Source organism: Mus musculus, chromosome 8 (genome assembly GCF_000001635.26).
Source record: "Mus musculus strain C57BL/6J chromosome 8, GRCm38.p6 C57BL/6J".
Classification (NCBI taxonomy): Eukaryota; Metazoa; Chordata; class Mammalia; order Rodentia; family Muridae; genus Mus; species Mus musculus.
In genome coordinates, this window is record NC_000074.6 from 33727184 (window position 1) to 33741833 (window position 14650).

Genomic DNA, 14650 nt, shown 5'->3' on the forward strand with positions numbered 1-14650 from the left:
AGATTTATTTATTATATGGAAGTACACTGTAGCTGTCTCCAGACACTCCAGAAGAGGGCATCAGATCCCATTACAGATGGTTGTGAGCCACCATGTGGTTGCTGGGATTTGAACTCATGACCTCTGGAAAAGGAGTCAATGCTCTTACCCATCTCTCCAGCCCATGTGTAGGTTTTCTGAGAGAGGAATTCTCTGTGAAGCTCTGGCTGCCCTGGAACTAACTCTGTAGACCAGGCTAGCCTTGAACTCACAGAGATCCACTTGCTTCTGCCTCCTCAAATGCTAGGATTAAAGATGTTCGCTACCACCACCTAGTTTAGATTAGGATTTTATATTCTTATCCCTATTCAGATTTTCAATTACATTCAGTTAAATATTCAATTAAAAATTACGATTTTGAATTGAGCTTTATTTTAGTATCAAATTAAACTTTATAGATACAGTCCATGGAGAAGGTTGCGAACCTTGTTCCCCTAATCCTTTGATGGTGTACTTTACACAATGTCACAGTTTTTTTGTATGGCTCAGTTTTTCCAGTTAGCTAAAGCTCAACAAAGCTAGCAAAGACATAACTGACTAGACATACATCTTTCCATCAGCTACTGTTAGCATGAATAGACCATTATAAACTTGGGACTTTATAAACCTTAATCATAAAACATGTTATTCTCAAGTCCTATTCTCCATATACCTTGTATAACTTACTCAGACCCTCTGTGACTTTGCTCTTTTGTTTGTTTGTTTGTTTGTTTGTTTGTTTGAGACAGGCTTCTCTGTGTAGCCCTAGCAGTCCTGGAGCTCACTCTGTAGACCAAGCTGGCAGGAAAGCTGGAGGCAGGGTACCCAGAAGTAAGCATCCTGTGTCGTGGTTAGGGAAGCATCCAGTTGGTGCAACTCTGAGGGGGCCCAAGAACCTAAGCCTCAAACGGAGCGTTAGCAACTCTCCCGAGGAAGTCCTGACCATTTGAGTAGATTGCTCCACAAGTTGTGGTGCGATTGATATGGCTGAGAGTTTTATCATATGCGGTCTGGCTTTGTTCACCAAATCTCTCATCATCCCTAAAGCAGCATGAAGAATATAACTAATTCCATGAAGATATGACAAAGTTGAGTTTACAGTCTTAAAAGAAAGGAGTGTTAGAATAAAACCTGCTGAATTGGTGCCTGCCACCTGTTTCTCAGGGTGATAAGATTTTAACCTTTGGGATTGTTTTTATTGTATTGTGTGGGTCTCCCTGCTCTTGTGGGTCATCTGCTGATATGGCCCACTAGGGCAGTGGAAGCAGAGATGACCTGGGGGGGGGCGGGTAGTGTTCATGGGTAACCGGAGTTCTGTGAGAATGACCATACTGGGACCAATTATCAGGAGGCAGATCAACTTTATTAGGGTGATTCGAGGTTTATAAAGCTTTGTGGGTCTGCAGGTAGGAACATCCAGGACAGGCAGAGGTCATTGGTTGAGGGCTTAGGGTACTTAAATGCTTCATTAGCAGGGGAAACATTTCAGGAATCTCAGGTGCTAGCTGACAGGTTTTACTAGGAGGATGGAAATTGATCCTATAATCTAATCGAGGGTATGTGACTTTCCTCAGGTAGAGGTGTATGTGTGGGGGTCTTGAATTCCCCAGGCAAGGTCAGAGAAGGGAAGCCCTGCTAATGAAGGGAGTCTCCCACATGGCACCAAACCCAGAGGTCATGGTGGACTTCGGCCTTAATTAACAGTTTCCCCACAGTATTGGACCTTCTTGTGTCCAAAGCAGACACCCCCAAAATGGCAGTGCTGCTGCCAGTGTCATCAATGACAGTCTGAGTTCAGCTCAGACTGAATTCTGACAGGGTAAACAGGAGGATTGATAGTGGATAAACAAAAGCCTAAATTAATATTTCTCAGAAAACTGTGAAGTGGGTCTCTGTTTTTCAGGAAGAGTGTTTCATCGCTTCTGCCTCTATGGCCCATCTCTGGCAATGGAGCATCTCGTTCCCTGTCAAAACATACCTGTGACACTCGTCAGAGTCCCCACACTAGCTCCCAGGCTTTTCTGGACTAGCCCTCTCTCCTCCTGCTAACCTTATTTCCAGGCTGTTCCCACTTCATGCTTCCTCCTGCTGCAACTCGTCCCTTTAAACCTAGCAAGGTTGCCAAGATTGGTGGTGTTGTAACCCCTGGATTACTGATACCAGAGAGACTTCAGTGTTGTACAGTTTGCCTCTGCCTCCCCCTCCCCTAGCATTAGAATGGCACCACCCATAAAACCCCCCCCTTAATGAGGATGTTCTGAGGAGACATCCTCTCCGCCTCTGTGTCTCCAAAAACCAAACACTCCTGCTGATAAGCAGCAACACTCCAGGTGCCTGTCCTTGAGACCTTAGAGAAATAACAAGCTCAAGGGAGACCATGGGAAAAAAGTAAACAGAGGTCAGGTCACAGTTACGAATGGCCATAAAATTAGTCCTTGAACAGACACCCATTAACACCCCCCCAATTCAGTACTATTCTACCCTCTACTCCCCTTTTCCATGAATATTCACACTATTCTAACTATATTGTATATAAATCCAATGTTTTCTGTCTGGACTCAGGGTCGCTTGCCAACATTCACGCAGTGAGTGCTGGGTTGACTATCTGAGTTCAAACTTGAAACAATAAAAGACTCTTTAGTGAGTTGCAGCAGACTTTGACATTCTTGGGCTCATCTGGGTTTCCTGTGGACTCAGAGCACAACAATGGCAAATGCTCTTAATCCCAGCAGAGCGTGGAGGCAGGGGGATCTTTTCCTCCAATCCCATTGCCTCTACATCAGCTTCTGCCTTCAGGTTCCTGCCCTGACTTCCCTCAGTGATGGCGTTAAGGTTTGTATAAGCTTGGCCCAGGGAGTATCATTATTAGAAGGTGTGGCTTGTTGGAGTAGGTATGGCCTTGTTGGAGTAGGTGTGTCACTGTGGTGTGTGGGCTTTAAGTCTCTCATCCTAGCTGCCTGGAAGTGAGTGTTCTGCTAGAAGCCTTCAGATGAAGATGTAGAACTCTTAGCTCCTTCTGTACCATGCCTGTCTGGATGCTGCCATGTTCCTGCTTTGATGATAATGGACTGAACCTCTGAACCTGTAAGCCAGCCCCAATGAAATGCTGTCCTTATAAAAGTTGCCTTGGTCATGGTGTCTGTTCACAGCAGTAAAGCCTTACTAAGACAGATGGACTGTTACCTGGACGTGTAAGCTGAAATAAACCCTTTCCTCTCCAAGGGTTTCATTACGTTGTTTCATCCCGGTAACCCTAAGACTGTATGCATGTTTGGCACTGGATGTATACAAGAGGGGTGTGGTGAAGAAACTGCCAACATGACCACCCCATGTTATGGCTAAGGTTTTTATTGGAGACATGAGAGTGAGAACAGCCACAGGGATCTGGAGAGTCCAGGGCAGAGAGAGAAAGTAGTAGATTGACCATGTGTAGCAGACTGGGCTTTGCCAGGACTGTCTACAAGAAACGGGAAAATGGCCACTGATAGAAAATAGGGGAAGCTTATTGAGAAAAGCAGCAGCAGGAGCGGAGAAGAGTGAACAAGAAGAATGAGTAATCGGTGGGCGGGTGGGAAGGGCCAGGGGACTGGTGAGCAGGCTTTGAAATGTATAAGTGCTTGTAGGGACTGAGGGAGTCTGGAGGCTGCCGGGCTTGCACCTTGTGCTGACATGTTAATTGGAGAGCCATAAGTCACTTTTGCTGGAGGAAAGGGAAATGAGTCATTTTCCTAGACAGAAACTAGAGCTTCACAAGTTCCGGAGGAATGCCGCCGTCTTTTGTCAGTTGTTAGAACTCCTCGTATAGTCCAGATTAAGTTAACTAGTGGATCTTCGGACTGTCATTTGAAGTTTGAAGAATTGGACTCTCCTTTGGACCTGACAAAAATTTAGTTATACAAAGTTAGTTTCTGCATCATCACTAGTATCCTATGTTGGGGGGGGGGCGGGACATACAAAACTAAGACCCAAAGTAATTAGTACTAATAAACTACAGCTATGGGATATTTAAATACTGGATTAGGCTGTACAAACAAGGATAGTTGTAGGGTGCAGGATGGGCCAATTATTATTATTTGTTGTTGTTGCCAAATATCGCACCCACATCTTATATTGTCCCCCAAAAAATCAAAGACAGGTCACAGGTATGAAAAGAGCCGGTGTTCGAAGCGCAGAAGCTGAGCTGTAAGTTTTGAGGTTGAAGTCCAGAAGTTGAATTCTATGTTGAGTTTGCCTTTGCTAGACTGTCCCTCCCACCCCCAAGCCCCCCGCCACTTGTTAAAGGTGGTTCTGGTGAGTGGTATTTGAAATAAAATAAAAAAGCTTGGCATGGAGCAGCACTTGGTAGGCCGAGGCAGAACGATCTCTGCAACTTTAATTCAAGTTCCAGGCCAATCAGGGCAACACAGGAAGACCTTGTCTCAAATAACCAAAACCACCCACCCTCCAAAAAATATGACAGATTTATTGGTAATGTTGCCGGTTGGGTTAGACTCCAGAGCCGGCTGAAGGAGCTGCTCCGACTTTGTGCCAAGAAAAGCGGCTTTCCGTTCTTCCCTAGAGCAGAGCTGGTAGAGTAAACGTGGCTACCGGCAGCCTTTGAGCGCGCTCCGGTCGTCATGGAAACTCGGGGCGGAGCACGCCGTGACGCAGGCGCCTTTTCGGAGCGGCGTCGCGGTGGTTGCTGGGAGCGAGCGTCCTAGCCGCCGCACCAGGAAGTGGAGGGCGGGGCCGGGGCTGTGTCGCCAACGCCACCACCACGGCCGCCTCGGGTTCGACCCCCTTGGCAGGTCCGTGTTGGGCGTGCGCGCCGCGACGGCGGCGGGGGGCGGGAAGCGGGCCCGCGGTGGGCGGGTGTGTGCGTGCGTGAGTGCGTGCGTGCGTGCGGCCGAGGCGGAGGCTGGGAGGCGGCGCGGGCTGCGGGCGCTGAGGTAGGGACTGCGGCGGCGGGCGAAGGGGGACGAGTCCCGCGTGGGACTCGGCTGCCCCGAAGCGGGACGCGTCTTCCGAGGGGACGCGCGCGTGGACGCCACGCCGCCGAGCCGTTCTCCAAAGCCGAGCCCCCGAGAGGAGGGGCTCGCCCCAGCCAGCATTGTCTTTTAGGCCGGACGTCCATACAGCAAACTTTCGGGTTGGAAAGCGGGAAGGATTCCGGGTGGGCGAGCGGATGGTGCCGACCGCTTCTTGGCCACAACCACAGCAGCCGAGCTCATCCCTGTGTGGAGTTGGGGGGACCACCATGGCGTCCCCTCCCGACTGGCTTTTCTAATGCTGCTTTAAACTTTTTGAGGTTGTGAGTTTTCGGAGGAGTCGAGAGGTATTTTCCCGATCGAACTCTGCGCTCCGTTTTCCTGATGTGCTCCGGTACTCGGGGGCGAGCCGTGAAGCGAGAGACAGAGTAGACAGACAGGCTGCTGGAAGATTGCAGATTCTGGGGTAGGAAAGAACTGGACAGTGGAGCCTGAAGATTTGAAATGTTAGTTTTCCGGTAGCTATCCACCGTGAAACGTACCAGCTCTCGGTCGTAACATCCTGTTCGGGGCTTTTGATTGACCAGATTAATGTAAAGTAGACGTGGATATAGTTTCTTTACCACCCAGGTTAGCCCTAAGATGTGCACTGCAGTACAGATGTTGGTTGCAAAAGGAGGAAAAGTTAGTTGGAACTCCGGAGAGTAAACCGCTTGCTCTGGGTGCCTTTGTTGGTATCATCATATAGAGAGGTCTCTCTTATTTCAGAAAGCTTTGCTAGGGTTCCAGGGCTGGGACACATGACTTCTTACTTAGTTGTGCCACTTCTATTCAGGTTTTATGTGTTAAAATTAGCCATAGCACTAATGCTTAGTCTTTCAGACTTGTGGGCATTATGTAGTTAGGTTTTTCTAAGTTGTACAGGTTTGATCTGTCCTAAAGTCTTTATTTGACGTCCAGATTAGTCATCTGACCTTATGAAGTAAAATGTTCCTGTTTTAGGAGTTGCAAACTGCCTGTTTCCTCAGTCTTCTCACGTTGTGAATTTTTTCTTATTTTCATGCTTTCCCTACTCATACCTCTCTCACTTGCATATTAAGTTAATGTTAATTTCTTACCTAATACAACCAAAATAACAATTACTCTTGAAAAAAAATCTTTCATAAATACTTCCTCACTTTTAGAGTTGAGCCAAGTATGTACAACACTGATAGTGCCCCATTCCCCAGACCTAGGAGGAAACTACATTTAGAGCAGTTCTGTAGATTATTTGCTCAAATGTTAGGAATTGAAACTGGGAGGAGCAGATGTTTTACTCTTAGACCAGGGACTCTTCGACTCTTCTTACATAAAGTTCACAGTGAGTTTTCCATATGAGTGCTTTTTTTTTTTTTTAAATCCCTTTGGATCAAGATTGAACCTGTCACACTGCCACTTGCCTCCAGCAAGCTATATCTCCAGTCTCCATCTCCCTGTTATTTAATCAAGGAACTCAGTGTGTGTGGAACCAGTTAGGATGCTCCGGCTTTCCTGAAGATGTACGTGGAAGCAATACTTAGTAAAAACTGAACTTGAGGTTAACGCTGTTTTGCTAGGCTAGTGACTTAGTACTTTAATGATGCTAGGCAGCTGCCGTGAGCTCCCAGTCGATATCACAAAGGCACAGTTGATATGCTGTTGTGTACCAGGTTGCTAGGCATTTATGTTCAGTACAAAAGATGGATTGAATGCATTTTTTTTCAACTTAAAATATTTTCAGTGTATGAAAGGGTTATCATTGGAAGTAGCCTCTGTAGAGTGGTCTTTCCCCCCTGACTGAACACTAGTGTGAAATTCATTCACAGGGGCAAGAGTGAGCTTTTCTGAACCGTGCTGCAGAGTGCTAGGAAGAGAAAAGACTTTTTGTAAGATTCATGGTGATTCAACTGGTGGTTCTTGTGTTCTGGTTGTGTTGAGATTGCTTAAAAATGCTTATAAAACTACAGTTTTATAACTGGGGGTGGGGTGGGGGGGAGGAGCGGGAATGATCATTTAGTTTTACCTCCTAAATCAGGAATTTTCTGTACACTTTTACCCCTCCAGTGTCTTTCTATGTAGTCCTGGCTGTCCTAGAACTCTGTATGTAGACCCTTGCCTTGAACTCACAGAAATCTGCTTGCTTCTGCTCCAGGTTAATTGCTGAGATTAAAGGTGTGCAACCACTATGCCCAGCTTCTATAGATGTTTTTAATACCTTAATCCAGCTTTCTTAATTAATAAGAGGGCACTGGTTTTTAAAACACACCATTTAATTTATAGCAGTTCCACTCCTCCCCTTTCCTTCCCTTTTCTTCCCTTTCCCATCCCCTCCCCCTTCTCCCCCTTCCTTCTTCAATGAGCCTAAATATGCTTTCTAACTTCTAGAGCACTGGTACACAGTATATAATGTGAGCTTCAAGTGTGAGTTATGCTTGTAATTAAAATTTGTGTGTGCTGAGGATTTAACCCAGGGCCCCATGAAACAAGGCAAGTGCTCTATCAGCTGAACTATATCCTCAGCTAGAGCCAGCTGGGGAGGATAATTTCTCTGTCTCTGTGTGCGTATGTATATATAATAACGTATATATGTATGTATACATATATGTATGTATGCATGTGTATTTTATAGAAATACTTAAGTCATTTATTGCCATTAAGTTACAAGTCTGAGTCTATACACTGGAAAACACTGAAACTTTTTACCTCAGGAAATTATTTGTCAGTATTTGGCTAACTGAAGGATATATTGTTGTCATTAAAGAGAAAGTCAAGAATTTTGAATATGAAAGTTCTTACAGTTACAAAATTTTGTTCCCTTTGATTTTTATTACACAAATCCCAATATGTGAACATCACTATATATGCATACTCCATATTACTGGAGATAACCACCATTCAGAATTATTAGTTACATATTTTGGACTGCTCTTGAAGGTAGCTGTTTACAACTGATAAGGCAGCAGACTTGGCTTAGGGTTTCTTGGCTGTTCTATAAAGTTAGCATGGTTATTAGAGATAGCATTCTGTGTTTTCCCCTCAGCGAGACTATTTACAATGACCTGTGGTTTGGCAGAAGTGACTGGGCACTGTCCCTTTTAAGAGCTGGTTCTTGTATTGCTAATTCGTCTCACAGTTGATAAGCTGTGCTCCCTGAAGGAGCTGATCTACTTCATTTGTTACATGATGTGCAGATAGAAGCCAGATTCCAGGTTATACCTTGTAGGCAAATCTCATGAATGTCACAGTGTGGCAACAAAGGATGAAAGCCATCTATCCACTGATGATCTCTGGAGACTTCTAAATGTCATTGATGGCTGCAATGGGGAGACCCTAGTTGGCAGCTGGTTCCCCGAAGTGCTCGCTCATGAGGTAGCCCTGGAAGTCCTTGTGCACACTGCTGCAGCCCTGCTCATGCCACTTAATGTGCAGCTGCTGCACAGAACAGTGACACTCTATGTTGTGGGAACTAACTTGCCAAGGGCTGTAGACATGGCATGTGGGTTTGAGTGATCTGAATATATATTAAAGGTTCGTGTTTGTCTTGTAGCATTATGGATCCAAGCCTATTGAGAGATCGAGAGCTGTTCAAAAAACGAGCTCTTTCCACTCCTGTGGTAGAAAAACGTGCTGTGCCTTCTGAGTCACCCTCCTCCTCCTCATCCAAGAAGAAGAAGGCAAAAGTCGAACATGGAGGATCCTCAGGCTCTAAACAAAATTCAGGTGAGGAGAACTGTTTTGGGACGTCTGTTACTATTTTTCGGGAAGCTAGTAATGGCACGTTCAGTTTCTCTTTTGAGATATGGACTCTATGCAGTTCCTGGCTGGCCTGGAACTTCCTATGTAGACAAGATGGTCCCACAGAGTTGGCTGCCCTGCCTCCTAGAGCTTTAATAGACCTGTGCTGTCACACCAAGCAAGCTTAATATTCTTAATGAGTTTCTTGGTTAAATATAAAAGATGAATTTAAATCCATAGTATGTTTTCAGAACCCATACGACAGCTTGCAACTACCTTTAACTCTGGTCTCCATGGGCACACATGCTGGCAAAACATCCATACAATAAAATTAAAGGGCGAAAAAGTGTATATACCACTCTTACTGGGGGAAAAGTTTTAAAAAACAAAAGCAAAAACCTACACTTTACTGAGGGTTGGGTTCTAGAACACGCTATTTACATTTTAAAATTATAGGGCAAATCTTTTTTAGTAAATATAGTGCAACTAATTACTCCCATTTTAGAACATTTCCATTCTCATTCAGTGGTCTGATGTGCTCGTTTGTGGTGATTTCTGATCCTAGCCCCAGATAACCAACCGTCTACCTTCTGTCTGTACATTTGCCTTCTAGACAATTGCTATACATAGACTTGTATACAGGGAGTGCTTTTATACGTGGCTTCTTTTATTTAGTATGTTTTTCATTTTTATCCATGTTATTGGGTGAGTTAGTATTTTATTGCCAAAGAGTATTCCATTGTATTGATATATCACAGTTTGCTTATTTACTGGTTGATGGAGTTTGAATACATAGAATCTTGCTGTGTAGCTTAGGCTGACTTGGAATTCACTAGGTAGGTCAGTATAGTCTCAAATGCAATAATTCTCTTGCCTAGATTCTTAGAAAATTCTTAGAATTTCTGGATAATGTGAATTTATGTTTAACTTTTAAAGAATCTATCAAAATGACTGTTGTGGTTTGGTCTTTTTGTTGCTGAGCTAAAACACTGACTAGAAATACCATGGGGAGAAAAAGATTTGTTTGGCTTACAGCCCATCATGAGGGAAGCTGAGGCAGAAACTGAAGCAAAGACCACTGGGTATAGTGCTGCCTACTGGGCTGCTTCCCCTTGTCAGACTCCTCCTCTTCCTCCTCCTTCAAGATTCACATATGTGAGTGTTTTGTCTGCATGTATGTCTGTATACCACATGCATGCCTGGTGCCTATGGAGGACAAAATAATTAATTTGATTTCCTGGGACTGGAGTTACGGAGTATTGCAAGCTACCATGTGGTTACTGGGATTGAACTCCGGTTCTTTGGGAGAACAGCCTGTGTTCTTAACTACTGAGCCATCTCTTTAACCTTAGTCATGTACAACTCAGGAGCACTAGCCCAGCCAGGGGTGTCACTGTACACAGTGAGCTAGCCCTCTCACATCAGTTAATCATTCAAGATGGTGCCCCACAGATGTGCTGTGCACAGAGCTAGTCTTGATGGAGGCAGCTCTTTGATTAAGGGTCCCTCTTTCCAGATGTGTCAAGTTGACAATCAAAGTTAGCCATCATAGTAAGTAGATTGTTACTTTTCACCAGAGACGAATGAAGGGCTAGCTATTTCTCATCCTCACGAGTACTTAATTCTTTCTTGTCTTTTTGTTTATAGTAGTTCTTGGTGGATGTGAGTAAATATTATTGTGGGAGTATCATTGTGCATTTTTTTTGTTTTGTTTGTTTGTTTTTTGTTTTTCGAGACAGGGTTTCTCTGTATAGCCCTGGCTGTCCTGGAACTCACTCTGTAGACCAGGCTGGCCTTGAACTCAGAAATCCTCCTGCCTCTGCCTCCCGAGTGCTGGAATTAAAGGTGTGTGCCACCACGCTGGGCATCATTGTGCATTTTTATTTGATTTATTTTTTTGAGACAGTCTCTTATTTTGTATTCCAGGCTGATGTGTAGTTCATTGTATAGTCCAGGTTAACATGGCAATTCTCCTGCCTCATCCTCTGATGCTGGGGTTATAGGCATGAGTTATGAGCTTCATTGTGTTTTATTTTTCTTCTTTATTTTTTAGGTCCTTATTTTTGTGAATATTTACCTGCATATGTGTGAGTGTACTTCATGTGTGCCTGGTGTTTTCAGAGATCAGAAGATGATGTCAAATCCCCTGGAATTGCAGTTAGAGATGACTGTGAACCATTGTGGGTACTGGAACCCAAACTTAGGACTTCTGCAAGAACAGCAAATATTCTTAACTACTGAGCCATCTTTCTAGCCCCAAAATGGGTGTGTGTGTGTGTGAGTGTGTGTGTTTACACTGATCCTACATGCATACCTGGTTTGATCTCTTAGACAAATTTCACTGTTCTTGGGCAAGCTATATCTCAGTTGGTAGAGTGCTTGCCTACGATGTATGATGCTCTGAATTTGATCCCCAGCATTACATAACCTGGGTATGGTGGCACAAATCTGTAATTTCAACAAAGGATCAACAGTTCCGTTATATTCAGCATTTTTAAAAATTATGTTTTCAATGATATATTTGAAATGCATTGGTGTTTTGTGTGCATGTATGAGTGTGTGTCTGTGAGGATGTTGGATCCCCTGGAACTGGAGTTACAGACAGTTCTGAGCTTCCATATGGATTCTGGCAATTGGACCTGGGCTCTCTGGAAGAGCAACCAGTGCTCTTGACAGCCGAGCTATCTCTCTAGCCTTGTTTATTTTATTTAAAAAAAAAAAAAAGGAACATAGCAGCTTCATGCCAGGTATGGTGGCACAGGCCTGTAATCTCAACACTCATGAAGCAGAGGCAGGAAGACTCCACAAGACCAAGGTCAGCCAGACCCTGCCTCAAAAAGAAGGAAAGGAAGGAAGAAGGGAGGAAGGGAGGAGAAGAGAGAAAAAAGGAATAAGGAAGTTCTCTCTCTCTCTCAGTATTTTTCAAGTAAAAGTTTCTCTGTATAGACCTGGCTGTCCTGGAATTTGCTCTGTAGACCAGGCAGGTCTCATACAGTGATCTGCCTGCCTCTGCCTTGTAAGTACTGGGATTAAAGGTGTGCACCACTACCACCCGGCTTTCTTTTATTTATTTATTTTTTTTTATTTTTTTTTATAATATTTATTATAATATTTATTTATTATATGTAAGTACACTGTAGCTGTCTTCAGACACTCCAGAAGAAGGAGACAGATCTTGTTACGGATGGTTGTGAGCCACCATGTGGTTGCTGGGATTTGAACTCCAGACCTTCAGAAGAGCAGTCGGGTGCTCTTACCTGCTGAGCCATCTCACCAGCCCTTTCTTTTATTTTTATGTTATGTGTTTGTACGTTTTACATGTGTTATATGCACTATATGTGTGTGCCTACTTCCTACATAAGCCACAAGAGGGCATCAGATGCCCTAGAACTGGAGTTGGAGACCTAACTTCCATGAGGGTTCAAGGTAGTGAGCCCAGCTCACTTCAAGAACAGCAAGTGCACCTTTAATCCCAGCACTTGGGAGGCAGAGGCAGGCAGATGTCTGAGTTCGAGGCCAGCTTGGTCTACAAAGTGAGTTCCAGGACAGCCAGGGCTACACAGAGAAACCCTGTCTCGAAAAACCAAAAAAACAAAAACAAAAACAAAAACAAAAACAGCAAGTGCACTTGCTCAGCCATCCCTCCATCCCATTTCACTTCTTGTTACCCCAATGGCCACGCAGAGAACAGTTTACATTCTTAATACTGTTTTACTATCACCTAAGAAAACCATTACACTACCTTTGTGAGGAATTAGGCTATGCATAGACAGGCTAGTCTCCAGTCAAGCTGAGGTCTGAACCCCGAAGGGTGATAATTCACCTACATGACACGGCATTCCCTCATGCTCCTGGACTGTGGCTCCTGCCTAAGTTACCACCCCCCACAGCCCCCACAAAAAAAGCATGGCTAGAAGTCACATAGGCAATGGCCCAAGCTTCTGACCTTCAGGCTAAACTCCTCCCCAGTTACCTTAGCAACAGTAAAGACTATTAAAGGGGCTGTTAGGCCCCCACCTCTCTCTCTCACTTCTCACTCTCACCCTCTCCTCTCTTTTTGTCTCCTCTCCTCTCTCCCTCTTACTCTCTCTCTAGCCTTTCTCCTCTCTCTTTTTCTACCTTTTCTCTTTCTCCCTGCCTTTCTACAATAAAGCTCTAAAACCATAGTCTCTGCTCATCAAGGCTGCACTTACTCTCGCCAGTGTTGGGAACCTCTTCCCTCATCCCTCTCTCCCATAACCCTGGTGGCTTTAGGGGTTCCCAGGGCTTTAGCAAAGTAGCTCCGGGGCTCCCAGGTAGGGCTACCCCTTAGCGCACTGAGAGAGAGAGAACTTCCTTATTCCTTTTTTCTCTCTTCTCCTCCCTTCCTCCCTTCTTCCTTTCCTTCTTTTTGAGGCAGGGTCTGGCTGACCTTGGTCTTGTGGAGTCTTCCTGCCTCTGCTTCATGAGTGTTGAGATTACAGGCCTGTGCCACCATACCTGGCATGAAGCTGCTATGTTCCTTTTTTTTTAAAATGTGTGTACACACTTGTAACATGAAGAGTAGAGGCCAGACAACAGCTGTAGATGTCCCCTGTCCTTCCATCTTAAAGGAGTCTCTTCTTGTTGCTGTGTTCCCTAGCTACTTGGCCCATAAATTTGAGGAGGTCATCTTCTGCTATATGAATGCTTATGAATGCTGATTACAGACTCGAGCAATTGCCTTTATGTGGGTTCTGGGGATCTGAATTTACTTCCCCATGGTATGGAAAGTTCTTTACCTACTGAGTTTATCTTCTAACCCCCAGACTGCCACAGTTCTTAAGAGATGCTTAATGTCTTTAATACTCTTATAAGAGACAGGTGTGGTAGTGTAAACCTGTAATCCCAATACTTGGAGAGTGGAGGCCAGCTTTGGCTGTATCTCAAAATAAAACAATCCCAAGTCCCAGGGGACTGGAGAGATGGCTCAGAGGTTTAGAGCTCTAGCTTCTCTTATAGAATTGAAGTCCACGCCCCACAATGGAGGCTCAGTAGCACCTGTAACTGTAGTCCCATAGGATCTGAAGTCTCTTCTGTACATGCAAGAAAACATTCATATACATAAAGACACACACATACACACACACACACACACAAATCAATCTTGCTGAGTATTGGTGGTACACGCCTTTAATCCCAGCACTCAGGAGGCAGAGGAAGGCGGGTTTCAGTGAGTTTGAGGCCAGCCTGGTCTACAGAGTGAGTTCCAGAATAAGCAAGGCTAAACAAAGAGAAACAAATAAATATAAAATAAAATAAATCCCAAACCAAACCCACCCACCCCCCAAAACTCTGTCAACTCTAACAAAAGCTTTTCACCTTTCTTCTTTTCTCTTTTTGGTTATTTCGAGACAGGGTTTCTCTGTATAGCCCTGGCTGTCCTGGAACTCACTCTGTAGACCAGGCTGGCCTCGAACTCAGAAATCCACCTGCCTCTGCCTTCCAAGTGCTGGGATTAAAGGCATGTGCCACCACCACCCAGTGCTTTTCACCTTTCTTAACAGTTTTTGGTGCATTGAATATCTTTAGATCCTGATAGAGTGAATAGGAGAAGTAAAAATAAAAGAATACTTTCAAGAAATGTAATTTATAGCACATAGTAGTGTGTTTTAGTTTGGAAATACCCTAGACTTTTGGACCCAAAGCAAGTCAGTTTGTGGGGATCATATTTGTGACCTTCCTGACCATTGTGAGTACATTCATATTAACACTAATGCTGTCTGAAAGGCACGCCATTAAGAATATATTGTTTTCAGTCAGTTTTACAGTACTGGAGTTTAAATAAATAGGGGCTTTGTGCTGTGGTGCTACATGCCTGTAATCCCATTACTTTGGAGACTGGGGCCTATCGATTGAGGTTGACGTTAGCCTGGGCTATATATCAAGACTGC

General features: G+C 44.4%; 1 protein-coding gene and 1 long non-coding RNA gene across 11 annotated transcripts in view; one reads left to right on the forward strand and one right to left on the reverse strand.

Annotated features, from left to right (window-relative positions):
• Window positions 1-3350: 3350 nt before the first annotated feature.
• On the reverse strand, window positions 3351-5304 carry 1700104B16Rik. Of its 3 annotated transcripts, none has more exons than XR_004691281.1 (2): window positions 4606-5304; window positions 3351-3894 (listed from the first exon to the last, which is right to left on the reverse strand). It is a non-coding gene; the product is annotated as an RIKEN cDNA 1700104B16 gene (long non-coding RNA). The 3 variants fall into 3 exon arrangements; XR_003947374.1 differs by having other exon boundaries at window positions 3361-3894; window positions 4459-5304; XR_003947375.1 differs by lacking the exon at window positions 4606-5304 and adding an exon at window positions 4121-4277 and having other exon boundaries at window positions 3361-3894.
• Window positions 4731-14650, forward strand: part of Gtf2e2 (general transcription factor II E, polypeptide 2 (beta subunit)) — a 45260-nt gene continuing 35340 nt past the window's right edge. The window contains exons 1-2 of one of the 8 annotated variants that reach the window (NM_001167921.1): window positions 4731-4805; window positions 8551-8723. In NM_001167921.1, coding sequence (NP_001161393.1) covers window positions 8555-8723 — 169 coding nt within the window. In that variant the 5' untranslated portion in view covers window positions 4731-4805; window positions 8551-8554. The other 7 variants (NM_026584.3, XM_006509187.2, XM_006509186.2 and 4 more) reach the window with 7 other exon arrangements.